At 49.3% G+C, this 25959-nt stretch overlaps 1 protein-coding gene across 1 annotated transcript in view; it reads right to left on the bottom strand.

Annotated features, from left to right (window-relative positions):
* The window catches only part of LOC8052756 (son of sevenless homolog 2), a 50341-nt gene that overhangs the window by 1939 nt on the left and 22443 nt on the right, over window positions 1-25959 (bottom strand). Inside the window, exons 9-22 of the mRNA XM_040207232.3 lie at window positions 25740-25870; window positions 25459-25653; window positions 22787-22904; window positions 21631-21708; window positions 20332-20541; window positions 18859-18993; window positions 16110-16266; window positions 13609-13716; window positions 8872-9027; window positions 5691-5873; window positions 4615-4732; window positions 3978-4147; window positions 2977-3093; window positions 1375-1603 (exon numbers count right to left, since the gene is read on the bottom strand). Coding sequence (XP_040063166.1) covers window positions 1375-1603; window positions 2977-3093; window positions 3978-4147; window positions 4615-4732; window positions 5691-5873; window positions 8872-9027; window positions 13609-13716; window positions 16110-16266; window positions 18859-18993; window positions 20332-20541; window positions 21631-21708; window positions 22787-22904; window positions 25459-25653; window positions 25740-25870 — 2105 coding nt within the window. The remainder of the gene's footprint in view (window positions 1-1374; window positions 1604-2976; window positions 3094-3977; window positions 4148-4614; window positions 4733-5690; window positions 5874-8871; window positions 9028-13608; window positions 13717-16109; window positions 16267-18858; window positions 18994-20331; window positions 20542-21630; window positions 21709-22786; window positions 22905-25458; window positions 25654-25739; window positions 25871-25959) is intronic.

The raw sequence follows: 25959 nt of genomic DNA on the forward strand, positions 1-25959 counted from the left end.
TTTGCGCGCGCGCACGCTCCTTTTCATTTTTGGTGTTTCTCTCCCGCTCCTCACCTCGCTTTTTTTTTATTTGCGACGTCAAAAATTATGAAATTTAGAAGCTTTGTGGGCGACATCTGCGAACGCACAATGGCCCTTCTTTTTGAAATACCAAAAATCAGTCTGGTGTGACGTCGCCTCCTGGATTTGTATCCTCCTCGGAAAAATTGGCGGCGCTCGACGCACATAGCCGAGCATGATCGGTGAGTCAGGGAACTGGACGAAGAAACTGTTTTTTCCCAGTCCGCCGGTGCCCTCCTCTCCCAATCCTCACCTGCTCGCTTCAGGTCGCGGTGGCAATGGCCAACGGCAGTTTGGAGCGAGCGGAGGCATAAAAAAAGTTTACTCGCAGGACTACGCAATATTTGGCGTCACCGCACTGGCGCGGATCGCGCAGGAACTTCGCATTCGACATTTGGAAATTGTTGTTTTACTTCACAAATGCAGAATTCCCAAGTTTCAAATTTTGAGGGTAATGTCCCGGCATCGTTTTCAATCAATTCAGATAATAAAAAAAAAATCATGATTTTGATGTGCCAGTGCCCCTTTAAGGTCACTGAACTCCTGGAGGTAGTCGCTGGGACGCTCGTTTTTCTCCCGTCCCATTCAATCACCCTACCCCGTAGCTGCGAGGGGTGTAGTAAAGGGTGTAATATGAAAGCCTTAACTGCACCCCTGCCTCCTTCTATGAAATCTCAATGGTTTATAGCTTTCACTGTTACAACAACACAACCCTACGTTCCTCAAAAAAGATACAAATAGTATGACCCAAACTGGAAAACCGGAACAATGGCTTTTGTCGTGATCGTACCAGGACCCGTTGCCTTGAACGAACCTCGACGAGTTAAACGGTAAGACCCTTTTTTAACAATAATCAGTGATTTATTAAAAAAAAACAAAAAAAAAACTGGAGGCACATTTTTTCAGGGTGATTGACCTGGTGCTCTGACCAAACTTGATTGTTGAATACCGTCTCTTTTTTTTCTCATTGGGACATCGAAATTAGGAGTATGGCAAACAAGTCCGTATTAACAAATATTTTACCTGCAAGCGTTTTTCAGGATTTTCCGGATTTACTTATAAATCCGGAAACAAATTTATAAGTAAATGAAACCCTACTTATAACACAACGAGAATTATTTCAAGAACGTAGTGACAGAACAACGCATAAATATAGGCAGATTGGGAGTGTTCCAAGGCTGCCCCAAAGTGGCATCAGTGACTACTCTCGTCACAAGAGGTTACGGGCGGTCGCGGTGCAGTTCATCGTGTGAACTACGTCGTCGTTCGCATCGAAGTCCAACACACCCGGAAATTCAGGTCACGCCGGCTTACCCGCGCCGATGAGGACGGGGGCGAAGACGCTGCTGTCGCTGTGCAGGGACGCCCCGTAGGGCGGAGTCAGCGGGGTGGAGGGGCTGGTGGGGGGCGTGGCGTCCTCCCCCTCCGACGGGGGTGCAGGGGCACCGCCCCAGGAGGGCAGCACCTGGTGGCTGCCCCCCGACCGCGTCAGCCTCGGCTTGATCCCGGGCGACTTGAGCGGGAGGTCTGGCCACTTGCGGGGCTGGGGAACCGGGGAAAACGAGCCTCAGCGAACCGATCAGGGATTGGGCACGACGACCTACTTCGACGAACCTCCTGCCGATGGGCCCAAGTAAAACTCGGCACGATGCAGATGGCGGTGACCTCTGTCTCTACACAACGGGAAGCGGACTTGCTGCCCGTCTCATCTATAGCTAGGGTTCTGCATTTTCGCAGTTCATTTTTCGTGAAATTCAAAGGCGGTTTTACGGATTTTATTTCTCATTGGAAATTCGGGGTTTGTACCCATTGTTTTCACAATAAAAATAAATAATGTCCGGACAAAAATGTACACTGAATTCGTTAAAAATCACCGGCACTGAAAGACATTTTTGCACCCGCATTTGGCACTGGCACCTCAGCTATTGGCAGTACTGTCCCACGACATATCTTGAAAACAAGTGTTACTTCAATAAACTACTTTTTAAGTACAGACAAAGTAAGGGCCTGTCAAAGTTGAAAAAAAATCGACCTGAACGACAAGTTTGACATTTAGCTTAGAAAAAAATAAAATTCCTAAAAATATTTGAATACATCAAGGTATCTTTATAGTGCCTATTAAATGAGGGGAAAAAGATAAGAGGGTGGAGGAAAACAACCAGCACCAGTGAGGGTGTCAAACACGCGACCTGTGACAACAGGCAAAAATACTAGTTTCTGCCACTGCGGCTTCTACGCTTCGTAACACGAAAACAAAAAAATCTGGGTCACGACAAAGGAGGGTCCTCCTTTGTCGTGACCCAAAAGTCTCGTCAACGTCCTGAACGAACGTTCAGGACGTTGACGGACAAATTACAGGCGGGTGTTTTTTGGAGCTTTTTCGGGCTTATCCGAACATGCGGAACCCTAATTATGGGGCTAACCTAAAGATAAAGGTTGGGGCCAATTTTTAAAATTTATTTTCCTTTCAGCAACTCAGCGTGAAAATGTGCGACATGACATTCTGCCGCTGTCGTCAAAAAAGAAAATCGGAGCAGCATGTAGTTTGCGAGCTAAGAAGCTCCTTTTTACACAATTCTTGAGGTTAAACAAACTGAAAAATCTCTCTGTGAACATAAAGCAGCATCTTGGCCCACGTGTCGGAGCGCACAAAGACATGGAGGCGACACCCATTCCGTTGAAACATTTACCAGAGAAAAGTGCCAAGAGGAACACAAGGACAAAGAAGGTCAAATCGGGACACGCCACATTTCTAGTGCACGACGGACCGACTGGCCCACGCCACCGCTTTGCCGCCATTAAAATGCTTCTCGAACCAGTTTCCCGCAACACCCTCGTCAATTGTCAGTCCCCAAACGCGTCGGATTTCAGGCGCGCTGGTTCCTTTTCGCGATGCCACGACCGTCGCACACTCACGAATTTGGGTGGCTGCCGGCAGCCCCGGGGTTCGATCTCCAGGGACTTGGCGTACAGGTAGTCGTTGAACTCCTTCTCCGTCAAGCTCTCCTGGGGGTTCAGGCTCTCCAGGAATTGCTGCGGGAAAGCGCGCGTCAACAACGTGCCCACCGACTGTCGCGTCTTTCGCGGCTTGGACACTCTACTCGCTTACGGCTGCTATTACCGAAGACCTGTTCAGACGCACACACGAGTACAGTGCTATGCGGAATGCGAGTTTGTCTGCTTCTTGCACGGGGGTTGCGATCGCTTCGGAAAGTCTAGCTTTTATTGGCCGACTGAAAAAAATAGTGGGTAGACCTTGTCGAGGCATCGAACATTTGGGTATTACCCATAATCCTTCTAATCAAAGCCCATCAGAACTCGGCGTCGTTCCGACGTCCCTGTAACCCCTGCGCAAAAAGTGGACGACTTGCTCTCCGAATAGACACAGCGCCGATTTTGCACTGTATCGGTGCTCCGCCACGCGCTACCTGATCTTTTCCTTTAACCGTGCGCAATGCAGAGCTAACTCGATGCCGAGCAAGAGCTGACAGTAGCATTGTTGCGGTGCCGCCTTTTCGTTATTTCAGCGCCGTGCTGCACATGTGAATAGGACTTCGTGGCAGATTTATACGATTGACTCGGGAAGCCGCTGCACACTTTGTGCAATACTATTCCGCCTGCCAACACAATCGCTTCGACAGCAATGGGTCAAACCCGCGGCATCTCGCCGCTATGGCACCCGGAACGCACACTCGACCAGTGTGCTTAGCGTCCCATACCGCGCCCGTGCCTCAAAAGGAGTTCCGGAGTGGCAACGAATGATGCCACAAGAGCCGGCGCGTCCTTCCGCTGGACGTCTTGACCTCGGCAGTCGGTCGAAGAAGTCCCGGCAAAAGGTACGAGCAAACGCCGCTGGGGGAAGTGTTCTGGGTGCCGTGGTAGCGCCACAGAAGAGAGCATACGAAGACCCCACCAACCCGTATGTCCGCCTGGCTGGTGAGGCAGTAGGGCTGGTTCTGGTACTGCTGGATCTCCCCGGTGATCTCGGCCACCTTGCGGCGCTTGCTGAAGTTGATGAGGCCCTCGTGGTTGGGCAGAAAGTCCAGGTTGCCCTCCTCGATGTGCAAGATGTTGGTCAGGTACATGCCTGGGAATATTCATACGAGTTAATAATCTCTCGACCCGCCTTGCACCACATAGCCACAGCCGAGACGAGAAAAGTGGGGAGGTCCTTTGGTTTCCCGCCCCCCCGGTACGAGCTTCCTACCATCGACAATGCTTCGTTGTCCAAATAGCCTCCAGCATTCCTGCTCGGCCAAAGTATGGTGGAAGGCAACGAGCACGCGCTAGAAATTGAACTTCAATAGGGGACGCCGTTTTCGTCTCGTCGGCGACTAGAACAAGGCGTCGCTGCCGTCCCAAGGCTCGCCAAAAGGCTCCAGCTCGAGAAAGCAACTCTCCCACCAATCTATGAAATCCTTGCCCGTCCGAGTCAATCCAAGCACTTCCGGCACGTCCGTGCCGTTCCGAGGGCCAGAAACGCGCTCTCCTGCCGATCTCTGCAATCCTTGCCGATCCAAGCCAATCCGAGCGGTTCTGGCCCGAGGCACTCACCCAGGAACGGCACGCAGGGCGGGTTGATGGAGCGCAGCTTCTCCTGGTACTTCCGGCAGTGGTCCGACTGGAGGTCGAAGGCCTCGTCCAGCGCCTTCTTCAGATTGCACTTGATGGCCTGCACAAGCGGCGCGGGGACGGGCCTCAGGGCATGACGGTCTACGCTCACTGTAAGGTACTGAGCGTGCGCCCGTGTCTTGGTGAGTGCACAAGCCCGACTTTCGTAAAAGTGTAAGTGCGGACTAAGCTCCCGCGTTTGATCCTTGTCCCTGTCCACTTTGATCGAGACGAGCATCGAACCGGTGTGTTTTAGCATAATCGCTACTCCGTGGTGCACGCTAAAGACCCTGGCCTAGCGGCTGTACTGCACTGGCAAGATTTCTCAACTACAGCGAAGATGCCGGGCTCCCATTGTGGCTGACTAAAGGCCGGTTAAACACACTCGTGTCTGGTTACAACCAAGACTGCTGTGCAGTCTTGCTTGTGATCTCTTACGATGAGAGAACGCACTGACGCCGTCTGTTAAATAGCCATGGAGCACTTGCAACTTTCATATAAGTATTTTTGTTGTAGCACTTTTTTTACTATGGGCTCGTAAACCTTTTGATAAAGTCACAAACAACTGTTTCTGATAGATGATGGGGCATGCATGGCTGATCTCGCAAATATTCCAAAACATTCGCTCAAGCGAAACACAGTTCTAAGGCCACCTCAGAAATGGCGCAGCGTGTCTTCTCGTCGTCACACCTGAGAGTCCCACTAGAGCGACAGACGGAAACGACCGACACCGACGAGCCTCGAGGACGTGCAACATGCGGGCGAAGACACCTCTGGCAGACTCGCAGTCTCCCGACGCTTGTGAATGAGCGACCGAAAGGCCGCCAAAGGTGCCTTCTTGCGTACACTGCGTGTCACGAGGCTTCCATCCGCATTTGTGCGCGAACTAGCCTTAACTGGTAACGTTTGAAGACGCTCGAGGCTTTGCAACCGGCCCTAAAACCCGTTCCGCAATAAAATCCGTGGCTGAAGCCCCGCTGCTCGCCGGAGACGCGGGCGCGCGTCTAGAAGCCACTTACGCCTGACGTGTGCTCCAGCCGGTGGACACAGGCGCTGGACATGGCGCTGGAGACTGCAAAGACGCCCGTGAAGTTGTTCAGCTCCTGGAGGACAAGCATCACCTCCAGCATCCGAGACACCACCGCCACGCGCTCCTCAAAGTTGTCCGTCTCCACTATGCACCGCTCCAGCCAGAACGAGAACTGCAAAAGATGAAGGAAAGAATGTGGGTTCCGAGGCAGAGTACGGCTATCCCGAGATGCTGCTATGGCGAACAGGTCTCCGACTGGCGCGCTTAGCGTCCTATCCCGTCATAACACCAAAAGTGGTGCCAATGTGGCAACAAACGATGTCGCAGAAGCCAGCAAGTCGTTCTGTCAGGTGTCGTGGTCCCAAGAGTTCCCGGCAAAAAATATGAACGACCGCGTCACGGCGTCTGACTCTTCGCTACTAAAGCTTCTGTACAACGTTCGAACTGGACACTTGCCACACCCGCCACCACTGCTGCGACGCGACACTTCCGCTACATCGTCGAGTGGAAATCCGAGGGACCGCATTTGAGGTCGCGGTAAACGCAGCGTGCAGAGAGGCGCTCCAAGCAAACGTAATGTCGGTGCCTTCTCAACTCGGCCACGGGGAAATCTCCCAAGTCTCGGCATTGATTTAGTAAAGCGTTACGGAAGTCTACAGACCTCGTAAACAATTATGTGTATACCGGGGAGTGCTCGGCTCATTGTTACACCTCAGCTAATTAATGGCTCAGATCAGCTCGAATAGCACTCAAGCTGCAAGCACACTTTACTTAGGGACAGTTGAGGAAATTCCCTAGCTCGAAGAACACACGAGTGCACTCTGGGAAACCTCTGGGTGCCTGGGAACCCAGTTTGAAAGCCTGTGCCCTAGAGGGAACGCACCCAGGCATCCGCTGCAAAACCCTGCCAAGACCGTCCGTTGCCATAAAAAAAAAAAGAAAAAGATTCCACTGCGCTCAGTTTCAGGTTAAAGGTTCGCAGGCAGCCAGAAACGAGAGAACTCTCCTTTCCATTCCTCCCCTCCATTCGAGAAAAAGGGGGACCCTCCTCCTTTCTGCAGGGAGCAGCTCGGAAACTTGCCCCCCGTGTGGAGAGGAGGAGAGAAGAGAGTGAAAGGGAATGAGAGAAGGAAGGACACTGGGAACCTGATTTCTGCCCGGCAGAAGACGACTCTGTGGGTCGGTCTTGGAGAAAAGCGGTACAAGCTACTCCCACAAGGCCCCCTACTCTTGCCACTTTAACAGAGGAAATGCTGGAGAGAAGGCAGGTAGACTCTCCTCCTCTCACCTCCTCTCCAGCATTTGCTCTGCTAAAGTGGAAAGAGCAGAGTGCTTTGCAGGAGGTGCTTGTCCTGCTTTTCTTAACCTGCAACAGAGTGCAACAGAGTAAAGGCAGGAGAACACGGATCGTGTTGTGAATGAGCTGAGCACATACTATGAGTGTGTGAACTCCTGAGGTCAAATGACCACGACGTCAAACGCCGTCATGATTTCATATGACATCACAATTTTATGTGATGTCACAGTCGCATGGCCTTATAATGTCGTGACGTCATGCCGTCATGATGACATCATGCAATGTTATGACATGACGTTATGATGTCATGATGGCATGAGCATGTCATGGTATCATGTGATGTCAGTCTTTCATGATGGTTTTCTCGTGGAATTTAGCTAATAAAACACAATCTGTGATAAAAAGAATTGGGCAGTTCTGTATTAATTTACACTACAGTCACAACGATAGTTGCGACGTGTCACGGCAAAGTCGCTGGGCACCAACGTCGCGTTGACGCGTTGCGGGTTGCATCAGCAAAATAGACATCTGACCATTTTGCTCGGAACGCTTGTTTCTTTTTTGTACCGGAGAGCGTGAAAGCGCATCCCCCGGAACGAGCTCTTAGCATTGACAGTGCTGCAACAGCATTTTCTTATCAGCTATTGTTTTTTTCCAAGATTGCATGCGGTGGGTTTTGGGAACTACAAAAACTTAAGTATATAGCGGGTTGTAAAAACACCTCTGCTTCGCATGCCGCAGACCCAGGTTCGATCCTTGTGGGTGGCGGGCAATATTTTTCAAGGATTTGGCAACATCGACAACGCAGACCCTACAACGCCAACTACAACAACAGCAACAACAACCACTACCCTAAAATTCTGAGCAAGCGCCCCCACCCGAGCAAGAGCCTCCCCCAACCTCACTGCTAATTTCACATTTCCGCGCCGTTCCGGAAAAGCGCCCACCTCCCCGCTCGCGGACCCGTATCACGCACCGCGCTGACCGCGCCCAGGCAACACTGGCTTGCGAAATTCAGTCCAAGAATCCAATCCAATCCTACTTTCCAGCCCAATTGCGCGACATTGTCGCTTTGTTTTGGGGGTGTCAGGTCGGCTATGCATTCCTACACAATGGCAAAGAAAATCAAGGTTGTCTAATGGCATTGTGAAAACGGGAAAAACGTACAACAGACGTCTGGACACATCAAGCTCGACCGGATACGGTAATGGGACAAGAATTTTGACAATTTGCTACAGCCAAACTACGGGAAAGCCAAACTTCGACAAAAGCTAAGTAACGGCACGCCAGTGTTCAGTGAATACATGGACGACGCACACTTTGAATACCTGGAGCGCGAAAGAAGGGCAGAACGAGCCATTAGCAACCAGCTTCTTTCTGAAGAGGCTGTCAAAATAGCCAACGGCATGCAGTTGGGAAACATTGCGGAATGCTCCAAACTTTTTTTTGCAACTGACTCTAAGGAGTCTTTTGGTGGTTTTGAAAGTGCAAATCTTTGGCCTGATAAAGCATACATTCTCAGAGATAAATCAAATTTGTGATTTGTGTGCACTGCGCTGTCTTTTCTTTTTTTGGCGGAAAACTTTTGTCGTCGCCATCTTGAATTTAGATGCCGTTCCAATGTAGCCCCCCCCCCCCCCCCCCCCCCACTGTGCAAGTAATTTTGACTTGCGTGCGGGCGGGGGGGGGGGGGGGGGGGGCTTGCTCGGAATTTTACGGTAGAACTAGGACTACTACATCCACAAATACTACCACTACTACTACCACAACTACATCAACGGACGTCACTTCCAGTGGTGGGAAGATTGTATAACAGCTATCGCTGTAAAAAGAAAACGGACGTAACAAGGCATAGGAGGGAGGTGGGGCTCACATTGGACGAGTGGTGGATCATCTTGAGCAGGTTGGGGGAGGTCTTGTGCTTGTCCTTCTTGGTCCAGGCAGCGTTGACAAGCTCCGAGGGCTTGACTGCCCGGTACAGGTCGAACTCCAGAAGGGTCAGCTGCCGAGCGATCTCGATGGGGTGCAGCTGCAGCACCAGCACATGCAACGAGAGCCCCGGGGGACACAACTGAGCGTGCCCCGTCGCAGGCGCTGTTGCCAACTGGAACGCCCACGGTAGCAGAGTCTGGGGGATGCCACGCTAAAGACGCTAATAACCCCCTTTCCAAAAATTGGTTCATTTTTTATCCTAGCGGAGAGACAAAGAACAGGCAATATCTTCGGAGCTGGGTAAAACGTGCACTGCAACGCAACAATGTCGTGGTGCTGCACTTTGCTGCATTGCGTCGCATAGAGTCGGGCGATGCCGGCTTTACGCCACATGACGCGACGTCATGCAACATGATTGGTGCATTGGGTCACGTGACCATGTAACGCTGATGATGCCACGTGAACGATGCCCTCTAAATTGAGACAGATAGAAATTCGCTAAATTTGACAGGGATGCGGCCCTTTTCGTGGAGTCGTGTCGCACTGCTCCCGGAGGTGTAAAACATACTGCATTAAAAAAATTTTGTTTTTTATTTTGCGTGAAGCATTTTTGTACGATCTCAAGACGTTGTCCAATGAACGTTTCACTACAGAGTTACATATTTGCCAAAACAAATGTATGAAGTCAAATGAAAACCAGAGGGCCAGTGCAGTAACCAAAGTAACTCCAAAGTAATAACCAAAGTAATAGTATCAAAGGGTTCTCTTGCTAGGACCACTTGTGTGGCACATTAGACCCCAACCTCACGGTAGTACAGTATAGACCACTTACAACGTAACCGCTTATAGTGCAGGACCAGGTAAAACGCGGCTTTTTTAAACCACCGGTTCGCCTCCCATGGAACTCCATGTAATTACATACCGTTTAAAATGCAGGTGCGCGAAGGGAAATACCGGTTATAGTGCGGTTTCTGGAACAGCCCAATGACTGCGCCGACGACCGGCGCAGCGAGTACGCTTCCCTATGCGACACCAGATAACGGTGCTGACGGCGCTAGCCGCAAGCGGCACTCGCGGGGCAAGGAGGTTGCTCGAAGAAGCGAGGAAAAGCGAAGAGAGAAGCTTCAGTTGCCATAGCGACGGAGGGACGCACATGTCGTTCACGTGCGTGCGTCCCTCCGCTGCCTCCGCTGCGTTGGAAACAACCGCAACGACAGAACAGTCGCAGGTCGAGGAGAAGTGTTCGCGAGCGTTGCATGCCGGTCGCGGGCCGACTTCTATCCGCAAACATGGCGTCGGTTGTGATCGTCGACGTAGACGGCGTGGTGGAAGCTCGTCGTTCCGCGTAAAAGCGCTATTCTTGACTGTGAATTTTCGTTGTGTGTCGCAATGATAACCCAGCACATACTAGAAGGGAAGATCCACCTACTCGTGCCGCGATGTCGTGGCGGCACTATCAAGACTGCAGAAGCGCCCATGTCGTCGTGTTTGTTTACTTCGACTACAGTGTTTGTGTTTTCGAACATCGCCTGGATTTCTTATTTGGAGCACTTCATGCCTGTGCTCAAGTTGAAGGTATTACTGGCACGTACCATATAAAGATGCAAATTTTTGACGCGTTTTCATCACCGGAGAAAAGTGATTAGGGTTAGCGATCCTGAACGCTCGCAACGTCCGTCTGCAACCCGCAACGCCGTTAAAGGGGTACTCCGCCGATTTTTGAGCTACCTCAACTAACTATATTTTCTGACTCCCCGGCCTTTACCCTTTCTGGTATGCTATTTAGTATCGTGAAATTCATAATAGTTATTGCGAAATCGGCAAATGAAAATCATGCAAAAACAGACATTCAAATATACCCGCCCTTTTCAGGGCCGTGACGTCATTGGAAGGTCAGCTTGCCAGTCGGGCGAGCAGTCTAAAAAATAGAATATGTCAATCATTTGTTCCGTGATGGAGCGCGGGGACTGGAGCGAGCTCCCAAAGCATTCATTTGACACCATGAAACTGCTTCAAATCAGTTGGGAACAAATTCTACAGTCCAAAGAGTGAACCCCTGCACTTCCAATGACGTCACTTTTTCATTGTTGCCAGTAGAGACTTTCAGTTTGAAAAACACGGTGAGGACCAAAATTGTAAATTCAATAACTTCGTGAAAAAAAATTATTTTGACCTAATATTTGGGATACTATTTTGGCGATGTTGTTTGGCGAGTTTAGCAAAATTTCAAGCAAATCGGGGAAAATGAAGAAATCGGCGGAGTTCCCCTTTAAAACTTAAAAGGCTGCACCAGGCAAAAGTCGCTCATTTCTTTCAAAATGTGTGACACACTTGAGAGAGAAGTGTACTAGTCTAGTGAAATAAAGATTTTCCTCAAACTAAGCTTTATTTTTCATCTAACATAAAATAAATTCTTTTACAAAGGTAAGTTGTCTTATGGCATGTATTTTGGCCTGAAATATTGATGTTTTGGTTATAGCGCGGTACCACTTATAGTGCGGATTTTCGCAACTCCCGCGACATACGTTATATGCAGTCTACACTGTATTCTGCAGGTTCTACAGCATTCAGACTTTGCAAAACCCGTCATTTTCAACACAACAAATCTTTTGGGCATATCGCCGCAACATATGGCAGACACACAACCCATGGTCCTCCGAGGCACAAAACAAGAAGCCATTATGTCTGCAGAGTTTTCTTTGACAAAGAGAAAATGCGTCGCAAAGTCACCCTTCTCACTCCTTGCCACAAATAGACCGTTATCACCAGCTGTAATCTAATCGGCAATGCCCCGCTAGGGTGCTGTCACCCCAGCCTCCTCCTATCTACTTTTAGCCGGGGAAACAAATGCCAATACCCCGAATTAGCAACAGAAACCTAAAACACACTCTCCAGGTTGTGCAGTGTTTGGACACACTTTTATCAGATTCCGACTTGAGTGCACCCATTCCGATTAGCGGGGAGTTCCGGTGCACGTCCCAAGAGCAGGGCAGACCCACATACAAAACGAAAAAACGGAAGTTCATCGGAATTGCCAGCCCAACCAATGGCTAAACGTGGGGTTGGTGCTGCCACAAACTAACGTTGAACCAAGTCAACCACGATTGGCGCCCTTTCCAAGTGGCAGTATGAGACGGCTTTGAGCAAGGTTTGATTATTCGGGCTGAACGTCGCCAGGGTTGAGAGTCGTAACTTTTGGTGACTGAGAAGCAGAAGCTGAAATGTTTTAAAAGCGCGCTTCAAACAGAAGTTATGCCCCCCGCGATTTAAAAAAAAAGCTTTTGCTGGTTTACTGCCAAGCTAGCGAAGGGCCTCTCGCAATCCCCGATGAAGGACTGAGAAGCATTTTGAACACTGGGGACCTCCCGACGGGCAACAGTAATCTCTGTCACATAGCGCATTCTTTGCAATAAGTCACCAAAAAATAACAGGCCCCTCTGCTGGGATTTGAACCCACCAACCAGTCACGACAAAGTCTGTCTGACTGAGAACTCTCTTGTCGGCCGTGCTGACTTGCACTTTTTTAGAAACGCCGGCACATCTAGTCACCTCGGTTGCACAAGTGATCCACCGAGTCTAGCTCAAAACTGTATACAGTGCAACCCACTTATAATGATAATGACAAAACCCGAAATTTCAATCGCTATTATCGATTATCGCTGTATCTGGACTAGAAACTGATCATTTCCAGTCTAGAAACTCTAGAAATTGATTGTTATAAGCAGTACATAGTTATGATTATCGCTGTATCTGGACTAGAAACTGATCATTTCCAGTCTAGAAACTCTAGAAATTGATCGTTATAAGCAGTACATAGTTATATGTGGTGTCGTTACAAGCGGATTGCACAAGAGTACCGCCAGCAAAACATGCGACTTCGCAGGCGCCTTCTCCACATCTCCTCTCTGTAGTACAAGGCTCTGCAGCAAAAGACAGCAACTTGTGGGCAGGTACGTCCTTCGTCCAGAGATTTAAGCCCATAAACACCGACACGCCGCAGCATAGTTACTGAGGACAAGTGACAAAACAACAAATAACTGAGAAAATCAAAAGTTTAAAGGGTCACTTACAGGGTACTTATGGTCGCCAAGGTTTTTAGTTGTACATGACATATCAGGGCCCAACTATCTCTCCTCCTCTATATTTCTCCGACCTCCGTATGCAGGTTTCGGTTTTTGTTTGGAGCAGTTGCGTTTCTTGGCTTTATTAAACATATACGTGACTCTGTAGCAAAACATTAATGACAACATAATGAATCGCTTGGCACAACATGAAAATATTTTTTTTAAGGGGTGTCAGTGTCCCTTTAATGCGGCGAACTCGTGCCAAAGCAGAAATACAATAAATTGGCTTCCACCTAACACAAAGTGCAACAGAAACGAAAATGCAATAATTTGCGTTGCGGGTGGATTGAGCGCGACACGGCAGGATCAGGCGCTGGTGAAAGACCAACACGACACAGCGTGCTACAGCCCGCTTAATACCTGCTCAACATTCAGGATGGATCTGAACGAGGACACACTACACCTGACAAGAACTAATCGGAACTTTCCGGAGAGGTAACGAAAAGGTGCAAGCTACGCCGGTAGGATTCAAACCCTGTTCTTCAGCACGAAAGCCATGTGCCCTGCCTGCAAACCCCGACGCACGCGTGCCAATATGTAGGCCGTCCACTCACAGTGAGAATGTCGAACTTGTCTGGAGTGCTGCACAGGAACCATTCTATGTGGGGCGGACTCTTTTCGTAGCTGAATGTGATCTCCCGAGGCTCGTCTTGCTGCTCGCTCTGCAAAGAGAAGAAAAAGAGGGAATTCATACTTCCCTTTGAAGGTGAGAACAATCCTATCATTGTGAACACTTATGCGGGAGTGCTCTTGCAGATGCCCATGGTGCACCACTCACTCCGACAGGTTGAACTCGCATTTAGAGGCGCAGCTGTCGGTTTCTTTCGGATGTAGAACGGCCGTAAACGAGCGCCGAAAACCTAAACTGCCCGGACCACGCGTGTCAATACAGAGAAACATAATTGGCCCTCCAGCACGGTCGCACGATTTCAACTCTCGGTCAAACAATGTGCGACCGTGCAGAAAAAAGCGGCAGGGGGTGATGTCGTGAGGCTGTTCCAGCGGCCGTTGCAGCAGTTCCGGCGTCTCTCTTACGTCGAGTGCCGCCACGCCAGAGACTCGGCGCGCCAGCTGCAAAACGCGGTCAACCGCACGCTGTCTGCCGCCGTGAATTCGTGTCGGTTTGTGCGTTGCGATCAACGTGATCGTTACACTCGTTTCCGCAGATAAAAAATTTTAGCAGTCCAGAGTTAATCCAAAGTACGGTCACAGCGATAGCTGCGAGAAGTCATCGGGAGGTTGTTGGGCATTGGCATCGCGTTCGTGCATTGTGGGGCGCGTGACCAGGTGTGTTCGGAACAATATAGACATCTGGCCATTTTGTTCTGAAAACGCTCGTTTCTTTTTTTGTTCCGAAGCCCGTGAAAACGTGGCTCTTGGCACGAGCTCTTGGCATCAACAGTGCTGCGACGACATTTTGTAGTAAGCTATATTTTTTTTCAGAGAGCGCGTGCGGTGGGCATCTAGTACTACAAAACTTGAAGGACGCTCAAGCTTCACCTTTAAGAGTGGAACGCCATGGCCTTATCAGGCCCCGATCGCATCGCCTTCCCATTCGCTGTGCAAGCGTGCCTTGTGCAGCCTAGACAGTAGCGCGTCTGGCTGGCAACTGAAGGGTCGTGGGTTCGAATCCCGCCTAAAATTCTTCAAATCTTTCTTTAAGGCAAATGAATCGCCTTATAACGTGAAATCAATTGAGACATGCGGCGACCTTAAATTCGGACTACATGTCACGTTTTAATCACTATCATTCTATGCTTGACGTCACGTTTCACGACAGCGTTGCAGGTTGTTTGAAACTCCCGTGCGAGGTCATGTGGCTGTGACGTCGTGACCCTATCGACCAATCAGGATTTTCCCGTCACGCCACCATCCCCAGCTTTTCTGCGACACCAGCTCCCTAACACTATTGCGTTAAAAACTAAGTATTGGCACAGCTCTGTGGTAATGCCTCTGTTTCGCCATGCAGTGAACCCATGTTTGATTCCTGTGGGCAGCGGACAATATTTTTGAAGGCTTCGGCAACATCAGCAACGGACGCCCTACTATGCAAACTACAACATCAACAACAACAACTACACCAACATCAACGACAGACAACATTTCCAGTGGTGAGAAAAGACCATAACACCTATTGCTGTAAAAAAAAAAGAAAAGAATTGTAAAACGAGCGCACAGAATGGCGCAATGCTACAGACGCAGCCGGCTGAATCCATAGGAAACAGAGGTGTTCCCGATATCGCGGTTGTTTCGGCTTTGCCGGCGGTAGAATTCTCTGGTTCCGATCCTAAATCAACTCCCCCCTCGTTCAGATTTTAAAAAATTTTAAAATGGGTCAGCCTGCATTTGTGTAAATACATACGGAAGTTGGGGTTTCGATTTAGTTTTGTGCTTTCTTGCATGCTGGTGAACCGCGCAAATAAACTTCTGCACGGCAATGGCACTTGTCAAACGCGACATTCTCCCGGCATTGGGCACCGCTACAAAGACAGCCTCAAGCACACGATTTAGATATGCTGGCCGCCTGTAAATGCATCACTGCATTTTTATCGAAGCCAATTCTAGCCCCATAGAAGTGGTGTGCCAAGGTAAACGACCCGCGCCGCAAGCTCTGTTGACCAGACAACACAACTGTTGAAGAAAAAAAGAAAAGACTGAATGAAGAGGCGGGAGAGAAGACTCTCAAAGTGATTTGAGAAACCTCTGCCAGCTGCGAAAAGCCTCAAATACAAGAAAAACAAATGCCACGAAAAGAGGACATGCGACGCTGGATGCTGCTTTGCGCGCCTGGAAGGCTAAGACTGAAGTCAACATCTTCCGCGTTTCTCGCAAAATGCAATTCTGCACACGACGGTTCAGTCGATAAATCGAAATACAATGGCAAATTTTTTTGTTTTGGATGACGGCAGCAGCGAGGACTGTGGAACGACTCTAGATTATTCGATCTGAACTTTGACAGCAACATTTCCCCTCCGAGGCCCGAAAAGTGTACCAGCGAAAAAGGAGGAGAGGGGACACGGTGGAGAGGACGGCACAAGAGAGGGGGACGCCTCACCCTCCTTTGGACGACCTTGTTGATGGACTCGACCCACTTGCGCATGTTCTTGCCCTTGACCCGGTCCAGGAAGCCACGCAGCTTCTCCAGCAGGCTGGCGTCCCTCTCGAAGTCGTAGTAGTGGTGGTCCACCCAATGGCGCAGCACGTTCAGCACCCTGCGCAGGAACGCCAGAAAAAGAAGAAACGGGCTTTATAAAAGAAGAGACGGGTCTATAACGAGCAGAACTTCATAATAATTCCGCACCTGCTAAATTATTCAACTGAAGTGCAGCAGAGGGGGGACGTGCTAGCACAACACTTATCCCCCCCCCCCCCCCCCTTCTCCTCTACTCTGCCGCAGGTTGCGTGCAATGATGGTAAAAACAAAAGTTGCGCTCTGTGGCAAAGACCCCATGGATTCGCTACAGTGTGACCGACATGAACTCGAGCGAGCAAGGTCCATGCAGGGTACCCATACTGAGTTGCTCTAAGACTAATATGACCCCGGGGGGGGGGGGGGGGGGGGGGGGAGGAGGGGGGGGGGGGGGGGGGGTGGAAGGATTAAAGTATTCAGTGTCGGACCATTACATGCCGCACTCGTTGCCCCTACACCTAAGCTAGTGTAGTACATTTTCAAGTTTGAAAAAAAAAAAAAAAAAAAAAATCTGAAACACAGAACTTAAATTTAACCTTATCAACATTTCTGTGGCCCTGCCGTCAAAGGTATGCAAGTATAGGTGCTTGGCTGCAGACTGAAGCTGTGTACGTAGGCTCCTCGGCCTGTTAAATAACTGGACGATCTCACTAATTTAGTTACTGGAAACGGGAATTCCGACAGGACGAGGCATGTTCTGGAATTGCGCCATGGCAGACGACTGTCTTCTTCATAAAGTCTACTACAGTGTAGACCGCATATAACGTATGTCGCGGGAGTCGCGAAAATCCGCACTATAAGCGGTACCGCGTTATAACCGAAACATCAATTTTTCAGGCCAAAATACATGCCATGAGACAACTTACCTTTGTAAAAGAATTTACTTTATGTTAGATGAAAAATAAAGCTTAGTTTGAGGAAAGTCTTTATTTTCACCAGACTAGTACATTTCTCTCTCATCTGTGTCACACATTTTGAAAGAAATGAGCGGCTTTTGCCTGGCGCAGCCTTTTAGCGGCGTCGCGGATTGCGGATGGACGTTGCGAGCATTCAGGATTGTAACCCTAATACCCTAATCACTTTTCTCCGGAGATGAAAACGCGTGAAAATTCGCATCCTTCATACGGTACGCGCCATTAATACCTCGAACTTGAGCACACGCATGAAATGCGCCAAATAAGAAATCCGGGCGATGTTCGAGGACACAAATGCTTAGAAATCACCACTGTAGTCGAAGTAAACAAACACGACGACACGGGCGTTTCTGCCGTCTTGAAAGCGCCGCCACGACATCGCCGCACGAGTAGGTGGATCTTCCCTTCTAGTATGTGCTGGGTTATCATAGCGACACACAACGAAAATTCACAGTCAAGGATAGCGCTTTTACGCGGAACGATGAGATGAACGCCGTCTACGACGACGATCACGACGTCGACCACAACCGACGCCATGTTTGCGGATAGAAGCAGCCGGCCCGCGACCGGAGGAGGAGGAGAAGCGTTGTAATAGACGTTGGGGGGGAAAGGAGAGAGCCAATAGTGTGTACGCACTGGGCGCTCTTCTTCTTCTTCTAAGCGTTGCGAAAGATGGTGGGGGGGAAGGAGAGCTCATGCAACGCGCTCGAACACTTCTCCTCGACCTGCGATTGGTCTGTCATTGCGGTTGTTGGAGTTGTTGGTTTCCAACGCAGCGGAGGGACGCACGCACGTGGACGACACGTGCGTGCGTCGCTCCGTCGCTAGGGCAACTGAAGCCTCTCTCTTCGCTTCTCCCGCTTCTTCAAACAACCCCCTTGCCCCGCGAGTGCCGCTTGCGCAACGCTTGCGGCTCGCGCCGTCAGCGCCGTTATGTAGAGTCGCACAGGGAAGCATGCTCGCTGCTCCGGTCGTCGGCGCGGTCGGCGGGCTGTGCCAGAAACCGCACTATAAACGGTATTTCCCTTCGCGCGCCTGCGTTTTAAGCGGTATGTGATTACATGGAGTTCTATGGGAGGCGAACCGGTGGTTTAAAAAAACCGCGTTATACCCGGTCCTGCACTATAAGCGGTTACGTTGTAAGTGGTCTATACTGTATCATTGCCCCGACCTCAAGAACTCTTTGTTATCACCTCCTGACAGAACATCTTCTCGTCTTAACAACTCCTGCACAATCAAATGTGTCTCCGGTTCCACAAACGCATTCAATCAGTCTTTCCTTCCTCAAGCCACCTCCGACTGGAACAGCCTACCATCCTTCATCATCACCATCGTGGACCCAGAAGTATTTCTGTCAAGCTTACGGATTCATTTTGCTTGTTATTAGTATTTTTTGCCAGTCTGTACGATTAATGAGCTTGAACGGGATGTGTTAATTAGCTTGTGTTTCTTCCTTTTCTTGTTTGTATAACATGTATATACCCCCCCTTATGTAATGCCCTAACCGGGCCCTTAAGGTGAAAATAAATGAAATGAAATGACAAAAAATGAAATTGTGCTGCCCGGCTGCCCAGAGGAGTTCTCGTGCACGTCGTCTTCTTCCTCGAGGTTGTTCAGGTATTTGACGTCCTCAATTCAGTGCATTTTCCCCGCAAACTGCACGGGGCTTGTGCGACACCTGGGTCAAGCCGGGGCCTCACCTGAACTGGACAGGCTGGCTGTACTCCTTGCGGAAGCGCTTGAGACACTCTCGGTGGAGGTTGCGCGCCGCTTCCGCCTCGGCACCCTCCGCCTGGTCGGCCAGTGGTGGTGGCGGGGGCTCGGGGATCTCGAATGTGCGTCCGTCAAGGAAAGTTCCGAATACAATGTGTGCACCGCTCTCCTTCTTGAGCGATAAAAGGTCATCGAGCTCCGATCAAACTACACACCCACAAACTCCCAATGCGGAGCTGAAGTTTGTCTGCTTCTTTGCAGGGGTTGTGGTGGCATCAAAAGGCCGAGCTCCGACTGGCTTTGATTGAAGGATAGTGAGTAGACATCAAAGCGAGCTGCCCTTGAGGTCTTCCCAGTATCCTTCAATCAGAGCCAACCAGAGTTCGGCCTACTAACGCCCGTTTTGCAGTCAAAGTGACAATTATATACACGGGATATTTTTTTTACGCTTCAAAGACTGTTCTTAGAGCCACAAAAGCTACACTAATGCGGTCTGTGCAGGCATGTTATGCGGCGAGGGGAACATAATGCAGAAAGACAATTGTCACGACAAGTCGATTAACTAGCTCGATTTGTTAACCAACCTTTGAATTAGCAAAGATAAACAAGCGTTTCCAATTACAGACTTGCCGAGCATTGTAAATACAAAAGCGCAAAGGACAAGGACAGAACAAAGATACAAACAGGACAAGCACTTACTATCAACTAATCGTTTAACGCATGAAAAGAGACAGACGAAAATGAGAGGAGAAAGACGAAATTAAAATGCCAAATGCATTCGCACAAAAAATTCAAAAATTATTTGAAAATGTAAAAACATATAAAAATCAACAAAAGTAAATTGAAAAAGGAGAGCAATAGAAAAGAAAAGCACCCAGATTAAGAAAAAAAGGTCGAGGTACCCCATCTCTTTCTCGGACAGCGATTTGCCAAGCATGGTCGAGAAAGACCAAATTGGTAAAATTGAGAGAGACTCGCAGCGCGTGGAATGTGTGGCAGCGCGCTCGAGTTACCTCCAGCGCAACGGTTGCAAGGCCAACGACGAGAAAACGCACCCCCGCAGTTTTACCGTCTCTCTCGTCGCCCGCGTATTCACAGCGCCAGCCTCGTGCCCGTTACACGAGCTGGCAGTGCACTGTACGTGTGAACGGGCCTTTGACATCATCAAAGGGAAGCCCAACTCTTCCGTCTACTATAGACGCAGACAGGATGAGAACCACCGGGATGTCACGCCTTTCTCTCTCTGTCGGCGACTACAACAGGCTCCGAGTCTCCATGCGTCCCCGGCAAACTAATAAAGTTGTGTTTGCCAGGCTAGTTGGTGCATATGTAGGGTCAAAATGAAATACTATCACAAAAGAGAAAAGGATCGTCCTGTCCACTCTTTAGAGTCTAGTTCTCGTCTCTTTTGGGCCATTTTGTTTTCCATCCGGGCGCACTCGGCTCGCAGGAAAGGATATCTCTCGGCGAGGAGGTCCAGGAGCTCGTGGGGCTGGCAGAAGGAGCGGAAGGTGGTGAGGAATGTCCGCACAAACATGGGGTCCGCGTACATGTGGTACGTGAGCCGCTCCACCAGCTTCAGCAGCGTGGCTCCCTTGATCAGGGGCACCCCGGCATTGGTCTTGCTCTCCTCAAACACCACGTGGTCCTCCGAGTCCTCCAGGGAGAACCTGGACGGGAGGCAAGCACGTGGGGACGTGGTTTTACGGCGGGAGCCCGTTAGTGGCCCGTTCCCAGTTTTCACAACGGCGTGAGCATAAACGAAAAGTTTCCCCGCTAAATTTTGCGGAACAATTTGCCACACGACTCAACGTCTTGCGACCTATGGACAAATTCAGGTTCCCTGCTAAATTTAGCGGAAAAACTTGTCACTTTGCCTAAGCACCAATTCAGTTTCCCCATTAATTTAGGGGAAAAATTTATGTCACATGACCTATGCACCAATTCAGTTTCCCCGCTCAATTTGGCGGAAAAATTGATGTCACAAGACCCGCGGTCACGGGGCCTACGGACAAATTCAAGTTCCCCGCTAAATTTAGCAGGAAAATTTATGTCATTTGACCTATGCACCAATTCAGTTTCCTCGCTAAATTTGGTGGGAAAACAGATCACGACTTTGCTGCTGCTGTCTAAACACATCATGTCCTGTGATCACCACGCAATTTTTCCCATTATTTTTCTGCCCTTGTAGAGGAGAATTTACATTTTCACTGTGTTAGGTGTGTCTCGCTACGCCAGAAATTTTCCCTCCTCAACTTGGTTGAGTGCGAGCCTATGCTGCAATTTGTCTTCTGGGACGCCGCACCAGTCTGGTGTCTTAGGAGTTGCCAAGAAGTGTGTTCAATGTGAACACTGTATTTTGTAAAAATGTGTACGGTGACTAACATGCTCCGTTGAGTAAACTTCTTTCAGCCTGTTGGAAACAACAGTGCAAGATTTCGATTAATAAAATGCAGATTATTCCAGTCTGAAGTACACATACCGCAATTATCTGTGATGCGCACTATCCCAGAAATGTGCCTTACGGCTCTCAAGCGGGCATACGAAAGACGTACTGGGTTCTGTGTACCGTCGCATGTGCACCCGAAACTGAATCTTTCTTCTCATGCCCCAATAACTGCTTAACCTTCAGGGATGATTGGCGGCATTTTGAAATGCACAAACAGATCTCGGAATCTGCAGTCTTCAGATTTCTAGAGTGAGCCCGCCCTGCGACGACGACAGCACATCTGCAAACGGCTCGTGAAGCTGGGACCCACCTGTAGTTGTCAGGAAGGCGAAGAGGATGTTTCTTCTCTTCATCTGACAGGATGCTGTCCAGGGTGCGTTCCAGCATGCTGCACAAACAGACATTCAATCAGTCGTTCATTCAATCAATCAATGTTTAAGACTAGCAAAGGAACACACACAGAAACAGGCCTGCCAAATCCACATTGAGCTTGACTGGCAATGCCTGGCAGTCAGCGAGATTAGCTTAAAGCAAAACATGCACTAGGAAGGGAAGTACAGGGTGCTGTGGCTCACACCACTTTTGGGAAACGTTCCTTCATTTTTCGTTGCACCAAAGTTTGGGAACATAGCTTTTGTTATATGACAAGTCCATTACAATGGGAGAGTAACTTATGTGGGGCAGGCATTATACTAAGTTTGATGGTTTCCCTACACACATTTTTTATAAGTTGGTACCCCCGTGTCGCTCTAGACGAAAATCTTTTCCCCAATTCCTTAACCTGTTCCGACAAATTACCCAGGTTCTGCGTCAACAATTACGTCGCCTGCTCCCCCAAATTCCCCGCATTCTTCCCTGACAATTCCCCAATTGGCCCCCTCATATTTTCAATATACTCCCTGACAATTTCCCAACTTGCTCCCCAAACTTCTGTGGGGGGAAGCTCCCTGTTGATCCCATACCTACGCAGCAATTCCCTAATTCAGTGGTTCTCAAACGGGGGTCCGCAAAGGCATTCTACGGGTCCGCAAAGCCCTGCCTCACCAGTCAAGCCCAGCAATAAAAGTTACATTTTCTTCAGGTCGAGAATAAACATTCCAATTTGTGGGCGAGTTTCCTCGTATGTCAATGAGAGAAGTCTACTTCCCATTAGTCCTTAGTTATATCAGTTTATAAAATCATTATCACAATTAAAATATACCATTTCCTTTCCCTCACCTCAAATGGGGTCCTCCCTTCCTTCCAATCCACGGGGGTCCGCAAAACATCAATGGTTGAAAACCACTGCCCTAACTTATTCTGGAAACTTCTTTACGTCTCCCTAACAATTACCGTGCCTGCCCCCCCCCCCCCCCCCCCCCAGTTCTCCAAATCCTTCCTAGCCCTCAAAGTCCCCTCCCTTCTTCCCCAGCAGTTCCCCAACTCGCTCCCTTAAATTCCCCAGGATCTTCCTGCTGGCCCCATACCTGCGCATGTTCAGCATGACCAGGTTCGCCATCCAGCTGCACTTCTCCTCGGCATTCTTGGCATACAGGAGGATCCGTGGAGCGTCTCTCGGCGCTATCTCAAAGGAATGCTTGATTTCTGAAAACCGAGAGTCCAAAAGTTAAGACTTGATGGACCGATTTTGCTTTCAGCAAGATACAAAAAATACCAAGTTCAATCCCCAAATCTAGTATTATAATGAAGGTCGGAAATGAACAATGCATCTGCAGACCAAGGTTTCCAGCCTTGGAGTTTTGTTTCAAGAAAAGGTCAATATGCACGCTTAGGGGCCTAAGGTACGACACTGCACTAAAATCGATAACAAGCATCAACATCTCGTTTTCGATGGCCTGTACTTCCTCGGTTAATACCGCTCGTAAACGAGGTCTGCATGCCCACAAAGGACACAGAGCACCAAACCACATGGTGGATCGTAAGCATGTAACACGTCATGCTCACCATCCCACTACAGATAGCAGTTTGGTGTGAGAACATTACCACTGCTTCAACATTCCTTAGACTCCTTTTATGCTTTTCAGGGAAACAGGCGAGCAGGCCTCGGTCACAGAGGGCATGTTTATTGATCGAGTAAACACAATACCTAGTGTTAGGAAACAAAGAACTAGGAAAAATGCAAAGCTGAATGTTTACTGTAGACATAAAATATCCACAACAGATTCCAGCAGCCAATCTTTGACATGGAACGAGATTAAAAATGCCCAATTGATTTCTGTCAAATTTTTCGTAGATTCCGGCACCGACAGAACATTACACCGCCATGCATCGTGCAATCGCTACTTCATGACACCTGTGGGGACCACAGCTGACCAAACTGTTCCTCTACAACGGAGAAGCAAATCGGCCCATTAGAGGGCAAATTAAATTCACAATGTGTACAGTGAAAGGTGCTTTCTCAGGTGCTCGGCAGGTGTTAATTCAGGTGGAACTATACTTACACTACACTCGCAAACAAAGTAGAGATCAGGGAAAAAATAAAAGAAAAATAAGTCCAGCGAGACGAGCGCACAATAGCACTATGATTAGGTAAGGCCATCCAGCAAGTAGGAATCACAAAACAAACAAGAGCGCTCCACTTTGGCCTTCTTTGGGGTGGCACGGTTTCGCTCCAATTACAGGTTATTTTCTAGACCACAAAACGTGGGTCGACCTACACTTGTGTAAACAAGGCATAAAATGCACCAGCAGGTTAAGATTAGATAGTCTGTTGCAGGAAAAGCTCTCCACTATTTCCACTTTAGCAGCTCAAACGATGGAGAGGAGAAGAGAAGCAAACACGCAAGCAGACAGATTTGTGGGAGGGACTTGTCCCATGTTTCTTAACATGTAACGGACTAGTTTCTTAAGATGCAACAGACTATACAAAGTTCGTACAGGTTTTCAAGACCAAAATTTTGGACTTCTCAAAGATAATCAAGGCTCTGTAAAAATATAAAAAAAAAAAAAATTAGGTGTTATATTTGGTAGTTTTATAATAGGGCAACTCTTTTACCGCGCTGCAAATGTTTCTACCACTAACTCATACATCTTGTGAGCACCGTTCAGGTTTTACGCCTCCTGGTCACCTGACCGTTCACTTGCACACGGCGTCCAGTGACACGTGGCGGTATCCACTGTCGTCATTGCGTTGCCAGAGTGTTTCACGGAACTGATACAGCTGCTTTTATCCATGACTTTCCCACAGACAAGCTACTGAACGTTTTCCTACAAGCTAGGACACGACCATCGCAAGTTGCCATTCCTGGGCATCACGCGCAACTTTAAGTATGTCCACGTTTACCACGAGCCGTGCGAGGCACGTGCGAATCAAGCCAACCAAGTGCAGCTGACGAACAGGCCGGGAAAGTGCAATGACTGCAAATTACCGAGGAAATAAAAAGGCAAGATCAGAAAACGGTGGAGCGAACAGGACCGAAACACCCTATGTCGCAAAGCACCAAACAAATCTTTGTCTTATGTAATTGCGATACTACAAAGAAAAGCTTGCTCACTACAAAACCGAGAAGTTTAATACTGTGATGTGAATGAAAGAGAATGCATAGTAATCATGCTTTATAGACCCTTTTCATAAAAGCGTCGAGAGGAGGCGCTGCTGCAACTCGCATCTTTGCGAACTTCTGGTCAAATGAGAGGACAAACAAGTCCCTTGCAATGATTATGAAATATTTTATGAACATTGCTTTTAAATGGTTAGCTAGAGGACCGGCTGGCAGAATATTTGTCGGAGATTTTCCAATACTCCCGCAAGACGGCCGACCCCCCCCCCCCCCCCCCCCTTTTATATGCTGAACAGCACAGCACGAGGACCTCGGTAAATCCCCCACTTCGTGACTTCTGCGAAATTTCATCGCACTAAGAATCGTGGCATCAGCGGGCTCGGAAAGGCTGCCGAAACAGAGCGACCGGAAGTCTCTCGGGAGGCAAGAGATGGCCAGTGTTTGCAAACGTCGAAAGGGTCCATCAACAATAAAAAAAGACAACGCTTTCGACTTTAATCACGAAGTCCGAGGGTTTTCAAGGACTCGAAAAAGGTTTCTTTCAAATTCAAGGGTTCTCAAGGTCTTCTCAAGACCCGCGCAAACCCCGACCGCGCCAACGACCAAAGCAGAGAAGGGGAAAGCGGTAGACCACCAACCATCAGTGTCCTCCCTGTCGACGATCTCTATCCGTCTGAGGAAGAAGCACTCCTTGAGCCGAAACTCGGGCGTCGGACCGCCCGTGACGCTGGACCGCTTGCTGCTGTGCTTGCACAGGAGCACCAGGCCATCGAAGAGGAACAGGTGCCGCTCCGTCAGCCGCCGCCCCGACCCCACCTTCCCCAGGGAGCCCTCTGCGGCGCGGGAGGAAGCACCAGTGAATACGTCGCCCGACCCTCGGACGGACCAACGCGCAGCGAGAGACCTTGGTGCTACCCACCCATCAGGTACTCGTTGCAGCACTGGCCGATGTCCCGACCCTCCCAACCGTCCACGGACTTCTGGAGCTCCTTGAGCTTGTGCAGGGCCACCGCACGGCGGTCCCGGCTGTGCATCCGTAGGGAAACGTCCCTGCGGTGGAGATGTCGCCACGGTTTGGGCTCGGGCTCTAACGAACGACGCCGCAACTTTGAGAGATCACAATTGATTTTTTAAATGCG

Source organism: Ixodes scapularis, unplaced genomic scaffold, assembly GCF_016920785.2.
Source record: "Ixodes scapularis isolate PalLabHiFi unplaced genomic scaffold, ASM1692078v2 PGA_scaffold10__122_contigs__length_95168666, whole genome shotgun sequence".
NCBI classification, from domain to species: domain Eukaryota; kingdom Metazoa; phylum Arthropoda; class Arachnida; order Ixodida; family Ixodidae; genus Ixodes; species Ixodes scapularis.